Raw genomic sequence first — 15,106 nt, 5'->3', positions numbered from 1 at the left:
CCAACCCCACCCCCCTTCCCCTCTAATCAAGCAGTCCCTAATTTGAGTTCCAAGTCCTGCACCAAGGGAAGAGAGGGCAGCTTGTTACTTTGAAGAGTCCCAAGTGAATAAGAGAGATAAAAGATCCAGGCACACACTAGGAAGAAAAAGGAGAAAAAAAGAAAGGGGGCGAAAAAGGGAAAGACTCTCTATTCTCTTCTCTTCCTTTGGTTAGGACAGCTGAACCATTATGACTAAATTTGAATGACTTTTTTTTTCCCTCTAATGTCCGAATACTGGAATTTCTTTGTCTCTCCATCAGTTGGCTTTTGTGGATACTCCCATATGCTGCGAGCCCATCCTAAGTAAATTAAGAGGGCTCTAAAAGCAGCGATTGTGCCCGGGCCGGGCCCGGACGCGGGTTGCGCATAGCTGGCGTGCCTGACATGGCTGGCAGCTCGGGGGCTGTAAAAGGTATATTCCCTCATCTGAACCGATAATAATAATAAAACAAAAAAGTTATTTTTAGCCCAGCGATACATTCATACAAGGACTGTGATTTAAGGTCCACTTATGGAAGGTTATTTTATGTGAAGAATCTCTGTCTCTATTGTCAATGTCAATACCAAATAAGAGAGTTCAAGATGACTAAAAGGGAATTAATAAATTTCATTGTGTTTTGTCAGTGACCTCAAAGTGAGCACAGTTAAATCACTATTAAGACTGAAGAACCTTGTTGCATCTAAAGACAAGCCCCAAGGGTAAAGATCAAACTAAATCAAAGATTAAAGACTGAAAACAAACATGCACACACAAAATCCTGCTCAACTGACATTTATATGAACCTACACATGCAAATAAATAAAAGTAGAAACAATTACACAGCAACTGATATATACATATATATATATATATATATATATATATATATATATATATATATATATATATATATATATGGTCAGGTCAAAGTGTCTGAAGAATTTTTGGTTCCAATTTTTTTTTTTTTTATCAATTTTACTGGTAGTCCACTGTGTGAAGAATTTTTGGGTATAATATGTCACAGTTTACTTTATATATAACTATAGTGTCCTGCACCCACTAGTAAAAATATACCAAAAACGTCTGAATAATTTTTGGTTTGACTGTATATATATATATATATATATATATATAAAATTACATAATTTGTAAAATATAAATAAAACCATATAAATAACTAAAAGAATAATATTTTAAAAATAATATACACTAATATAAAACATGAATTAAAATATTTTATATGATAATAACAACAAAAACATTTAAAACAAACATTTCAAATTATAATCACATTGGTGCTGCTGAATGCAGTATTTTGACTAATATGGCATTAATAAAATGGTTTTTACTTTCTTCTGAATTGAGACGGTATGACCAACAGCTGTTTTACCTGGCCTTCTGCCCTATGCGATGATCGAAACCCTGCTGGTCCTGCCAATAAAACTTCATTAACTAGCATGCACCAGGAACTGCTAGCACATGTAAGCATATGGCAGCCCAAATCATCAAGTCAAAAAACCTTTCAATGCTGCATTAAAATTTTGCATAATGCAAATTTACAGCTCTCGTCCAGGCTATAAAAAGAGGGCGAACGTCTTGTCCTCAATATTCACTAGTGCCAAACCGGATACAGCACTGTGAGCATTTAAATGTAATTAGCTGTGCATTTTAGCATGTATGGCCGAGCCTCCACAGAGTCCCATAGACTAAAATTTTACACCCCTTGCATTTTTTTCTATAATATAACTTCATTAAATATAAATGTCATATTTCGATTTTCTTTTTACCAATTTGATAATGCTCTTAGCAACCAAAACACAGTATTTAAATAGATTTATTCTGGATAATTCCACACATTTTCATTTACATACGTGTGTGTGTGAGATAGCAGAATATGAATACTACTCTGAGTATACGAAGTGAATTAAAATGTACTCCATTACATCTTACTACACACTCTAAACAAGGATTTTTATTTTTTTCCATCCCATCCCGAAAACACTTGATTGACACCAAAAGTCAACAGAGTGGCTCTTAAACAGAGACACACTTCATGTTCTTGACGTTCATGGGGCACTTTAATGCCGACTAATAATCTAATGACGACAGCAGCGATGCTCACGAGTGTAATTAAGATAATGCAAGAGCCCTGCTCTTCTCCCAGCATCCTCAGCATCACACAAACCTCTTCATTAAAGAGTCCTACCGAAATAACAGCTCAACCTGACCACATAACACACATAGACGCAGACAGATGCGGGACAGAGAGCTTCTGGTGTGCATTTTAATGTTTCTCCTATCAGAGTTTATCGACGCCGAGGTCACCGCTGAGAATGAAGCCGTCCTTGAACACACACATTTAAAATCGCCCATTCATCACTCACTTAGATGCCTTGACCTCTTCCTGTTTTATTATTATTATCATTAGAGAGAATAAAAACCCTGATTAGATTCAACAACCATTCAAGGCCTAGCTTGTTCTCTGTGCTTGTGTGCCTGTGCATAAAGATTTCATTAGAAGCAATGTAGATCCCCTTAGGACCCCGGGGCTTGGGGAGGAATGGAGACAGAGTCCGGAGACTCTACCGTAGTCGGAAATCCAGCGTGACATGCGTTAAAGCGGCCCGGGCATGGCCCTGCCAGCACTTAAACAGCATTACACGGCCGTGAACAGAACATTAGCTCTGCGACCCATCCTCAGATAAACATTAGCTCTCCCAACACTGCAGTACACAGAATTAAACCTGTGTTTGCTAGTGGCACACATCAAGCAAAGATGTTTTTAATTTGTGAATAATTGCATTATTGGGTTTTACCACCTTAGAGCAACTGTAGCTAGAGCTTGTAACTGTGTAGGACATTGTGAATGTTCTTAATAAATGAAAATATTTGCCTAGCAGGAAAGCTTAAATGCATGCCCTGTGGTTTAGTGTTCAGAGAAGTGATTTTCCTCAGGTCTGAACCTTGTGTGTGTGTGTGTGTGTGTGTGTGCCGGGCTTCTTCGATGGCTGTCTTCCCCTCAACGCGCTCCTGTTCACAAGCACTTTCAATAACACCATGTGAGGAGAGGCAGCAAACAAGGTGTGCCTTTCTACAGCCAAACGCCACAAGCTAAATTCCTCAATTCATTAGGAGAGAAACGGAGCACAGCTCTCCCTGCATTCATCTTGCAAATGTGGCCCAAAGAATAATAATTTACAGTGGCTCATATTTCACTTGGGTACATAAGGGCAAACAGTTTGACTATTGAGGCGTTAGGGAGAGAAAAATGCAGAGCGTGCCGCTGGAGGATGGGGGAGATGGAGGAATATTTCAGACGCTGTGATGGGTGGAGAAGGTTTCCTCTATCTCAGTCAGGAACAATGCCTAAAAGGAGTCAAATCTGGTACAGATCAAATGTCAGTTAGCAGCCAGAAGTGTGTTTTGTTTTGCCTCACTTATACTAATATATTTGAACTAAAACTGTATATTGATTAAACTATTTTATCACAATTAATCTCATATTTGTTTAGTATTTTTAACCACTCTCCTTTTTAAAGTTCACTCAATATTTAATACAATGCTCTGTCCTATTCTCCCCCCACTGTTTCAAATCACAGAAACAGTTATAATTTTATTTTCAAATTAATTTCTCAAAGTGCAATAAAATATACTGAACTCAACATAAATCTACAATAATTAAATTATATAAAATTATAATAAATATTAATATTTAGAATTAGTATTATTATAGGAAATATATAAAACATTATTATCTATTTATATAATATAAATATATGAAATATATATATATAAATAAAAAATATAAATTCATAAAAATAATTAATATAAATAATTAGGAGGATGCTATTTTTTTTAAAAATCCCACAGAACTAAATGAAACCACAGTTGAATAAATGTGTAAAAAAAAAAATAAAAATAAAAATAAATAAATAATATATATATATATATATATATATATATATATATATATGTATATATGTATATATGTATATATATATATTATTTTTTTTTATAAAAATATATTTTTTCTTTACTGTATAAAGCTTTAAGTTTTTAAATGGAGTAGCAATGCATTAAAAAAGTGTCTCACAATGATAAAAAAAAGAGTGTTATGATGTAAAAAAGAGTGTCGCATCACATACTGTATCTGCACTAGCATGGGTTCTCTGCCTTTATTGGAGCCATTAAGAATAAAGCTGACGTTAAATTGAATAATCATGTTTTTAAGTAAATCCAGCTGCTGGAACAATCGGCGCTCTGTACCCTCACAGTCTGCTCTCTGTCCAAGAGCGCATAAGCCAGGTAAGAGTCACATCGAAATCACACTCAGCCCTGCCGCTCTCTTAAAAAGCTTCTACTTATCTACCAGCCACAGGACTTTCTCTCCACAACCATGTAGACGACACTCAGAAATTGATTAGGCAAAGAGCGAAGGACCCCTTTTTTCACATAGCAGCTATAGTCACCACTTTCACGCGATCACACAATGCTGAGATTTCTGATTTTCTGTCTTTTTTTTTTTTTTTTTTTTTTGGTTTCCGTTTGGATACTCTGATATTGCGAGTACAGTTTGACTGCCAGTTGTTTCATAGCATTTTTAAACAGTCAGGGACATCTGAACGTTCAAGGCGATAGAAACAAAACGGCTCAGCGGCAGAAGTGCGGAGCTCTGGTTGACTAATGAAATCCATTAAAAAGACAAAGCCAAATTAAAATTCCACTAGAAGATTCATTCAAAATATTTTTAGAAGTTTCCAGGAACACATTAAATAATTAAAACGGGGTGCAGGGGTGCCAATGTCTTTAATTGTATGAAAAATTAAATGTAGCTGAAGTGAATCAAAGCTTCTAATACACATAAAAAATGGATGTCTTAATTGCACCAGCAGCACTATCTTTGCATTAAATTTGGTCATTAAAACTCTCTGGCATATATCTGATGTGTTACTCTGTATTTGTTCATATATCTCTCCCTCTCTCTCTCTCTGACAATCGAGCAGGCAATGCTGTGGTTTGGACGTTCTCCAGACATCCTGCTTCTCCTGCTTTGTGGTTTTGTTTTGCAGATCTCATCTCTCTCTTCACCGTTCCTCCTGATTGACAGCTGAGCTCAGGTATGAAAACAAACACAGCGCTCCAGCGGCGGCGGGTGAAAAGCGATCTGTAGCTGACTCCCTTTTACACCCTGAACCCGCTACCGCTGCCCCTCAACCCTGTGCCGATTTCAACACTGTGCTTAAAGAAAACCTAGGATTTGGCAACAATTAAGAGCACTTAAAAACAATTCTGACCTACCTCTCAAACTCACGCAGCACATAACCTGATACAATTTCATTTTATTAGATAAACAGAGCTTAAAAACCACAAAAAAACAAAACAAAAGAAACATCGAACCAACTTGTTACACACTAATAGATCTAAAAAAAATAATAATCTGGTATTTGACTTTGTTTACTTGTTTTGTGCAACAGAGTTGAGCAGGTCCGGACGTGTCGCTGAATTTTAAAAAACAGTCTAAGTGTTCTCAGAGCTTCATCTTTCTTTCCACTCTCTCTCCACCATTGTTCTTCATTCCCTAAGGCAATCGGTTACTTTTTTTCAGCTCCTAAACTCTTTCTTACCACAGCGCAGTGTCTCAACAGGTTCACAAGGTGAAAATATGTAAAGGCTTTAAAGAACAGCTGCGGAGATTTCAAAAGCAGTGAGAAACTTTATTTTATTCAGACATTTTTGATTCCTAGCCGATGTATTTATTGAACAAAGATCAAAGGCGTGGTTTTGTAGTGCGATGACAATGGCACAAAGAACTGTGGGTAGAATGCACAATGCCATCGGTTCAGATATGAGAGCAAAAACAGCAAGGCCAAACAGGCAACAGCTTCCTTTTCATCCTCGTGCCATCTTTTATCCAGCGCTCTCCTCCATTAATTTTGAGCTGGAGGAACGTGTGGCCTTTGTATTGATTTTTTAACCTGACTATTAATGCGCTCTCTGATTTATCATAACACTTTAGATCTTAATCATAAGTTGTGTGTGTTTTCTCTTTTCCAGCTTGGTGCCTTTGTTTGTGTATTAATTAAGCAGACCTTGTGTGTCTCCAACCCTGAGCTTCCTTTTTAATTGCCCGTATTTACATCAGGCCGACTTCAAACGCAGAGAGAGACATTTTGTAAGGGGGAGCACAAAGGAGGCCTTTGAAATGTCTACAGTCATATGAAATGGCAGGCTAATTAGAAACCTTAGGCTGCCGGTATGATATGAAAAGTAATTCTGTCTGTTTCTCTACAGTCGCCCGCAGCTTCGCTGGAAATCACGACGGAGGCCACTGGTGGGGTATTATCAACGCCTTCTACCTGTTTATACCTTTTAAACATGACCTCACCCAATGCCATTTATCCAACAGAAAAATACCCTGTAATTTTAAAAGATCTCCTTTCAAATGGCTAAATCTTTCCTCACCATTTTCTTCACTGCACTTTGATCTACGGTGCCACATAACAGGGGCAGGTACAATGAATCTGGTTTACTGAGATGTGATTTACATTTGGGGGTTCATTAAGGTTATTGCCGATGAATGCACTTATTAGAATGTACGACTGTTTCTTTTTCCCCTCCCCCCCCATCTCCACCCCTCCTCCACCACCCACACACCACAGAGAGTAAGTCTAATCCAATAATTAAAACCAAGGACAAACGTTTTTCATAATTCTAAATAGTGCAGAGATGGAAAAGGGAACCATTAAGTGAGGGAACAAAAATACAATAACACTTCTCTCCCATGTTATTACCCTTGCAATCTAAATCCAGCTATTAAATGCCTCCTAAATGTCTTCTCCATTAAAAGCGTCCTGAAATACTGATGCTATAACATCGGATATTCTGACACCTGTACCTCACCCAACAAAAAAAGACTGATATTGAAACATGTAGCTGTAAAGCAAGAGTCAGTGTAAAGCTCTAAGAATATGGGGCAGATTGGTGTCGGCAGAAATGAACGACAAAACCAAGTGTGCCAGAGAAAGGGAAGAGAAAGAGAGTTAGAGATAGTGAGGGAGGAGTGTGTTAGCTGGAGCCGGGCAGAACTAGTGTGTTATCAGAGAACCGGTGCAGTGCCGTCTCCTGCTACATAAACACGTCTCTGTAACAGCCAGTGCTAAGACCTGCTTGTGGAAAAGGAAAAAAAAGAAAAGAAAAAAGAAAAGCACATCCCATGAACACCTTCAGTGGGTATAAACAGTGTATGGGCCGTACTATCTTCCAATACAAACACAAACATTCAATCATCTTCCTTTAAGCATTATAGAAATGCGTTTCACCTGAATACACAGAATTCTGTCCAATTTCCATTCCAGGAGCTAAATAACAAAATATAGCTGCCATAATGCACATCAAACTCATATAACTGTCACGCTGACAAGGAAGAGGTTAAAATCAAGACAGCAAAGAATAGAGTGAATGTTGCTTTCTGATACTTGGACCATAACATTCTTTCTTAATTTGATGGAAACACATTTGTAAGCGAGTCAGCCTTCTTACCTTTAATTTCTCCTAACAGCTCGCCCGTGTTGAGTCGTTCCATCTTCTCTTTCCAGTCTTTAGAAAGAAGTTTTTCCATGCAGGAGGATTCTGAAACACAGGCGACATCTCAGAATTAAACTGAATGCATATACAAATGAAGAAAGTCAAAGTAAATCATTTAACTTTCAGGCTGTATTCAATGCATGTCGTATAGTAGATTTAATGTCAAATTATGATCACAGTTACAGTATAAGTATTAAATACAATTTAATAGTACTGCTTTATTTTTTTAATGCTATCTAAGATGCTTAAAAATCGTATTAGATAGAATTACCACAAACAAAGTTTGAGTGAACTCCAATAACTAATAACGCAGACGACTGCAGTAAAGAGGCAGTGTGCATTGAAATACTGCTTTGCATTGAAATACTGCATTAAAAATTAAAATACTGCAGCGTGTATTGAAAATCTCTCAAATCCATAGCTTTGAGTATGACCCATAAAACCTTGAGCAATAAAACTATTTGTGCTCATAGAAAAAAGAGGCCTCAAAGACAAAGAACAAAGAAAGAAAATGGGGAAAATCCTTCCCATTCAAACGATGTGTTGAGCAAAATGAAAGAAACAAATTCCTTCTACTTCTCATGAAAGTGAATATTACACACACCTGGCTTTCAACAGCCAAGATACACGATAATTGTTCTGATGGCTGGACTGTGGTAATAAAGATCAGTAGGTGAGTACACTACAGTAGAAAAGCATGTCAGCTCATAAAGAGTATGAGGGGTGATGTCTAAAGGCCAGAAAAAATGTTTTACATTTTAAAAGAATAAACACAGTGGGGTTGGTAAGTGAATGAAATGCTGTAATGCAATATTTTCAAGTTAGGTCAACTACATTCTGTGAAAGTGTCAAGGTGAATTTGTTTCTACCTCAGAAAGTGAAAAGATCTCCTTTATGAAAGGTACTATTTTTTTAGTACTATATTCAAAGGCCAGTTATGGTGTTTCATAAAGTCAATCGCAGACATACAGAGAGAAACACAAAGACGAACAAACATATAATATGTAGATAATGTGAGACATGACCCCTTGTCTGCTGAAGGTCAACCACAGAGGCTGAAAGAGTGATAAGAACAAGGCGCCGCACAAAGAAAGACATTAAAAGGGAAGGTAGACGGGGTGAGATGGGCCCGCTTGACTGGCCCCGCACAGCCGGCAATGATGAAAACAATTAACATTTGTCTGGCAGACAATGAATCAGGAGGAGGAATGGCTGGAATCTGCAGAGCTGTGGCCCCGAGGTCGTTGATAAAGAACACACTGCTCACCAGCAAGAGCTTGAAGCTCACAGCCTGGGTCAGCCTGTTCCCATCGCACAAACACTCAAACACACACACACACAGGACAGAGAAACACCCAGTCAAAAGCCATGGACAGAAAGAAGAGGAATCAGGTGAAGCGTTCAACAGACTCAAACATCAGGCACAGTTTAAAGTGAGAGACAGAATTAATACATCAAGATCAGATCTCTACCTTATCCAAGCTGATGAGCTCTTTTGCAGGCCATGACCCCTGAGCAGAGGGGCTATGGGTCTCATGTTGCCATTCAATGACATCATGGACAGGAAGAGTAGAGTTTGTTCCCTGTGTGAAAGGCTAAAGGGCACGGGGCTAAAGCAGACATTCTTGCAAGCCGCTGGCAGCCCTCCGGCACCGTAAGCCGTAGTTAAACCACTCGTGCACACAATGGATCATTTGTGAACACACTTTGCCAAACAAAAGGGCACAATTCATGAGAATGGGAATGACTTTGGCTATTCTGTTGTGTGAGCTTTGTGTCTGCGTGTATTGTAGTCATACAGTATCTTGAGGTACTCCAGGCCATAGAACATTCCCAATGAATGACATCATCACACTCATGAATGTGGTGTGATGCGATCTTCATCTCATGCCATAAAAATTTACGTTGCAGCTATGCCTCTATTATCATGAGCACTGCTCTATCTTATTCACTTTCAAAAAAAAAAGAATTCAAATATGTAGGCACATTCCCCCAGAAAATCACAATGTGAGATATAAAGTCATACTGAGACATTTAAAGCACTTTGTGAGTTATCAATTAGCAATTGTGAGAAAAAAGTTGCGATTGTGAGGTACACTACTGTTCAAAACTTTGAGGTCAGTAAGATTTTTTGGTCACACTTTAGATTAGGGTCCAATTATCACTATTAACTAATAACTACGACTTTTGCCTCAATAAACTCCTAATTACTGCTTATTAATAGTTAGGAAGGTAGTTGTTAAGTTTAGGTATTGGGTAGGATTAAGGGATGTAGAATATAGTCATACGTAATAAGGCATTAATATGTGCTTTATAAGTACTAATAAACAGCCAATATCCTAGTAATATGCATGCTAATAAGCATCTAGTTAATAGTGAGAATTGGACCCTAAACTAAAGTGTTAGCGATTTTTTAAAAATGTTTTTGAGTCTCTTATGCTCACCAAGGCTGCATTTATTTGATCAAAAATAGTTTAAATATTAAACATTTTTTCAATTTAAAAAACTTTTCAATTTTAACATATTTTAAATGGTAAATTCTTCCTTTGATTGCAAAGCTGAATTTTTAAGCAGTCATTACTCCAGTCTTCAGTGTCACATGATGATTTCTTCAGAAATCATTCAAATAAGCTAATTCGGTAATTATTATCAATGTTGAAAAAGTTGTGCTGCTTAATATTTTTGTAAAAACTGAGACACTTTTTTCAGGATTCTATGATAAACAGAAAGTTCAAAAGAACAGCATTTATTTGAAATCTCTTTATATATATATATATATATATATATATATTATGGTAAAAAAGTTTTTACTGCCACTTTCGATCAATTTAATGAATCCTTGCTGAATAAAATTATTAATTTAATTAAAAAATGTTTACTGACCCCAACTTTTTGAATGGTAATGTGTAATGTTGAAATCGGGAGAAAAATGATCAATTACCAAAAATAAAGTGTTACCTTCTTTTTGTTAAACAAGCTTCCACAAATATGGGTATATTGGCAAAGAGAAAATAAATGCACAAAAAAGTAAATAAAAAATAGTTACATTACTGTGGGCATAAAAATGTTTGACTGCTTGCAGAGAGAGTCTATAGTGACGGCCACTGCTGTAATACAGGGCAAGGTCAGATCAATGGGAGGTCACATTTTCTTTGATTCGCCATTTCCTCTATTTCAGAGGGAACAACAGGACACCTCCATTTGTGTCATTCTAACATTATTTCTACTTTACTGACTTTCCCAATCCAGGACTCACAGTTTGTTTCCTTGACCTTATGAGATGATTCAATCCCTTGTTTTATATGTGTGTGATTGAGGTCTTTTGAATAAAAACACTCCTCCCCTTAGATAACCACATACACATGACACATACCATCATATACATATGTATAACAAATAGCAATACATTCCTTCCTCTAGGCTGGAAAAAAGAACTGGAAACAGAGAAACTTCCTTTTATGGCACAGGGCCGGAATGGATCTGTCCTGGGGGTTAAAAGGTTTAAGGGAAGACTTTTCCCATATTCCTCCTCTGCGTCTTACACACACACACACTAACACACGGAGCAGTGCACAGATGCTTCTCCAGCACTTGATCATTAAGGAATGCACCAACTGTTGGAGATAATGTGGTGCCAGCTCCCATTCTGCTCCACTCTGCCTCCCCTGAGAGTGGCCGCTCCCTCACTCCTACACACACACACACACACACACACACACACACACTACAGCTGGAATGTGCCGAGGCTGTCCTCCACAAATTTTTACCTGAGAGAGGAGAGGAATGTCCAGCATTTGAGGATGATGGACCGGAGACGCGCACAAAAAGCAACCTGTCCATAACGGTGTGAAACTATATGGCTTTTTCTGAGTTTTCATGTGAGGATACTTTAGGAAAACAAGCAGTTAATGAGACAGACGTCTGGGTTTTTTCAAAGTACCCTTATAAAGCTAGAACATTTGAAAGGAATTTAGATTAATAATAAGGGGATATTTTTTGCACAATTTCCCATGTTGCATTCCATCTTCTCCGGAGAGAGCACTAATGCCAATGGAAACACTGCTTAACATCTGGATAATACTTAAATGTCATACTAACATATTACCAATGTAAAGAAACAAAAGTGGACCATTCATTTTGAAAAATCAAACAAAGCTTCAGCCACATCCATTCATCTCTCAGCACTGCTGCTACTTCAAATGAGAAACGCAGCACAGCCCATTGAACAAGGTACATTTCCTTCCCACATTTGCATTCGGATTTCAAAATACAAAGAGCTCAGAGACAGTCTGACATTTATAGACTCTGAAAACTGAGGAGGAAGTGTGGAAAAGACTTGTACTTGTCTGGAAAGGCCTGTCAGAGGCCTAGAATGAGCAGATAAATAAAGCAAGCACTGACTTTATTGTCATTATCCCACGAGGCCCCCAAAAATCTCCTCATGCCCTCTCTCCTCCTCTCGGATAAAGCGTGGCATGGCTCAAGGGAAACCAATTCAGCCCAGATGAGATTGGAATGAAAACAATAGCCCTTATCTGTATCCTTTTTGCATTTTCCCAAGGTTCCCCCATCTCAACAGACGGCTTAGCCCCTGCCACATCGGACCCGGAGCAGCCTTGCCCGTCCCACTGATATGACATGGCACGGGCACTGGGGAGAGGGCTTGGAGGACAACCCACTGATCTAGAACCTCTTGGGAACTAATTCTAAGAGACGAGAAGAAGAGACAATGAAGAGAGAGAAACAGAGAGACTTGTGTCTCAGTGTGGCTGTTGACGCTCGGGAGACCATGCCTGTCAAAAGACCAGGATTAGAAGGCAGCACTCGGGCAGAATAAACAGCATGTCACAATCCTTTTTCTGGCCTGATAAAGCCAAAGCCCATAGTCTATGAAAGTGCCATTATAGTTGTAAAGTCAGAGAGACTTGCTGATCTCAGTGAAGGAATGGGCATATGAAGAGATGTAACCACCTTCCAGTGCTTCCTTGACATACTAATGGATGAACTACACCTGGCCCCTGCGTATCTAACCAGTCATCTACAATCCCATCTCGACAGCTCGGTTTGCTGCCAGAGAAATCTTGCTCTTCTTCATAAAGCAGCTCAATTAAGACACCTACAGCAAAGATCCGCTGACAAGATTATGCCGATGGTCTTAAACAGATGAAAAGCAAGAGCAGCAGTGCTCATAAATCTCAGCAAAGATTCAGTCAATGTGTTAAAAGTAAACAGTTTTCATCACCACATGGAACACAGATCCAAAATTACACGTCTAACAAAAACCATAACATTGGAAAAGTAAAACACAGGTAGTATTTGGTACAGACATGTCATACTTAACCATTATAAAATATTTAAATGGAATAAAAAAAAAAATTACAAAATCTTGCCGACCCCAAAATTTCGAACAGCAGTGTATACTATATAATATAATTTAAAGTATGATTTTAAAATGAAATACATTAAATGATTACTTTACTTCACTTTGAGATGAAAATTACCCCAAGATACTCACCCTCAAGCCATCAGGTGTATATGACTTTCTTCTTTCTGATGAACACAATCAGAATTATATTAATAAATATCCTGACGCATCCAAGCTTTATAATGGCAGTGAACGGGACCAACGAGTATGAAGCTCAAGAAAGTGCATCCATCCATCATAAACGTACTCCACACGGCTCCGGGGGGTTAATGAAGGCCTTCTGAAGCAAAGTGATGCATTTGTGTAAGAAAAATATCCATATTTAACAAGATACAAAGTCAAATATCTAGCTTCCGCCAGACCGCCTTCCGTATTCAACTTACAGAAAAAGTTTTTTTGTAAGTTGAATATGGAAGGTGTAGGACGTAGTGTAAGTGTTTTGAACTGCGAGAGGCGTTACACTTTCTTCGTAAGTTGAATAATGGAAGGCAGTCTGGTGGAAGCTAGATATTTTACTGTATAACTTGTTAAATATGGATATTTTTCTTACACAAACGCATCGCTTCGCTTCAGAACGCCTTTATTAAACCCCCAGAGCCGTGTGGAGTACGTTTATGATGGATGGATGCACTTTCTTGAGCTTCATACTCGTTGGTCCCGTTCATTGCCATTATAAAGCTTGGATGCTTCAGGATATTTATTAATATAACTCTGATTGTGTTCATCAGAAAGAAGAAAGTCATATACATCTAGGATGGCTTTAGGGTGAGTAAATCCTGGAGTAATTTTCATTTTAAAGTGAACTAATCCTTTAATACATGCTGCTCAAGTCAACATTTTACTTTGTAATGTTTTGCAATTTTAACAAACTTTGGAATAATGTTGACTTTACAGTACAGAAAGTGACACTCATTTCTCTAGTCTAACTGCCTTAGAACATTGAAGCTAAATAAATCCAATGTAGTTATGTAGAAATCTACTTCAGTTACTGTCATTAATGACCTCCACGGCTGTGTGCAGTATGTGAGATGGAGCTGTGTCATGCCCCTGAAGATGCAGTTGTGCTGAGCGGAGAGGGTGTACCCCCATCCCGACGAGTCCTGCCCTGTGGCAGACAGCCAGAACATCTGCCAGCACCCCCAGGTCTCACACTGCCACTGTAATCCCCTCCACAGGAAGCTGCTCTTCCCCCAATCAATCCTTACACTTGAGAAACGAGAGAGAGAGAGCGAGACTCTCTCCTGAAACACTCCACTTCACAGTACACACATCATTACAGCTGTCCTCAGTGAACTGCCCTATTGTCCCAGCGCTGTCTATTGTCAATTGTCCACCGAACACTGCATCCTTAATCTGACTTTCAATGAACTGTAGCTACAGTACATTATGTCTCTTCCTCTCAATAAACCTTGAGAAACATCACTATTGTGCTCAGAATCTCCTCTCAGAGGAAGGAGGAGACAGAAATCCCCCTTCGGTCCAGCATATGAGCGACCCACTCCTCAGGGAAAACAGGGAATTACCAAATCGATGATCAACTGACAATGACGATATAAATTTCCCAGGCTTTCTTCTGAATGTGCCATCTAATGATGGAGCAAGCAGAGCAACCATTCCCAGTTTAAATGGAAAGAGAGAGAGAAGGAAAGAAGAAGAAGGCCCAAGTGAGGTATTATGGTTCCACTTGAAGCCACCCAGGTTGAAGGGCACTCTCATTGCAAGTGTCGCAGTTAGGTTAATAATTATCCTCTAAGCACTCTCATTTCTAATAATGTTATGAGAGAAAAGGCTTGAGCAAAAAAGAGAAGTAGTCAAGCAGACAAGGTCAAGAGAACATTGAGAGTTTCATGCAATTTAGAGGGGAAAACAAGTTATTTCAGGCATTCTCCTTGGCTCCTGCTGGAAAAACACTGTCCCCTCTCTGAAATCACATCTCAAGGCTTCTCTTGCACTGGATTTGTTTCTTACAATGGAGATGCTGCAGTCAATAGAAAACCAAAAAACGCACTCTTTCTCTTCCTATTTCTCTCCATCTCCTTAGAAAAACAAACTGGAGTCACAAGCTACGCACTCTCG

At 38.4% G+C, this 15,106-nt stretch overlaps 1 protein-coding gene across 18 annotated transcripts in view; it reads right to left on the bottom strand.

Moving 5' to 3' along the window:
* Positions 1–15,106, bottom strand: part of sox6 (SRY-box transcription factor 6) — a 252,272-nt gene that overhangs the window by 74,309 nt on the left and 162,857 nt on the right. For all 18 annotated transcript variants that reach the window (XM_051901722.1, XM_051901715.1, XM_051901723.1 and 15 more), the window contains one exon: positions 7,561–7,650. In XM_051901722.1, the coding sequence (XP_051757682.1) occupies positions 7,561–7,650 (90 nt within the window). The remainder of the gene's footprint in view (positions 1–7,560; positions 7,651–15,106) is intronic.

Source organism: Ctenopharyngodon idella, chromosome 7, assembly GCF_019924925.1.
Source record: "Ctenopharyngodon idella isolate HZGC_01 chromosome 7, HZGC01, whole genome shotgun sequence".
NCBI lineage: Eukaryota > Metazoa > Chordata > Actinopteri > Cypriniformes > Xenocyprididae > Ctenopharyngodon > Ctenopharyngodon idella.
The sequence above is the reverse complement of the archived record's forward strand: the minus strand, read 5'-3'. Positions and strand labels throughout refer to the sequence as shown.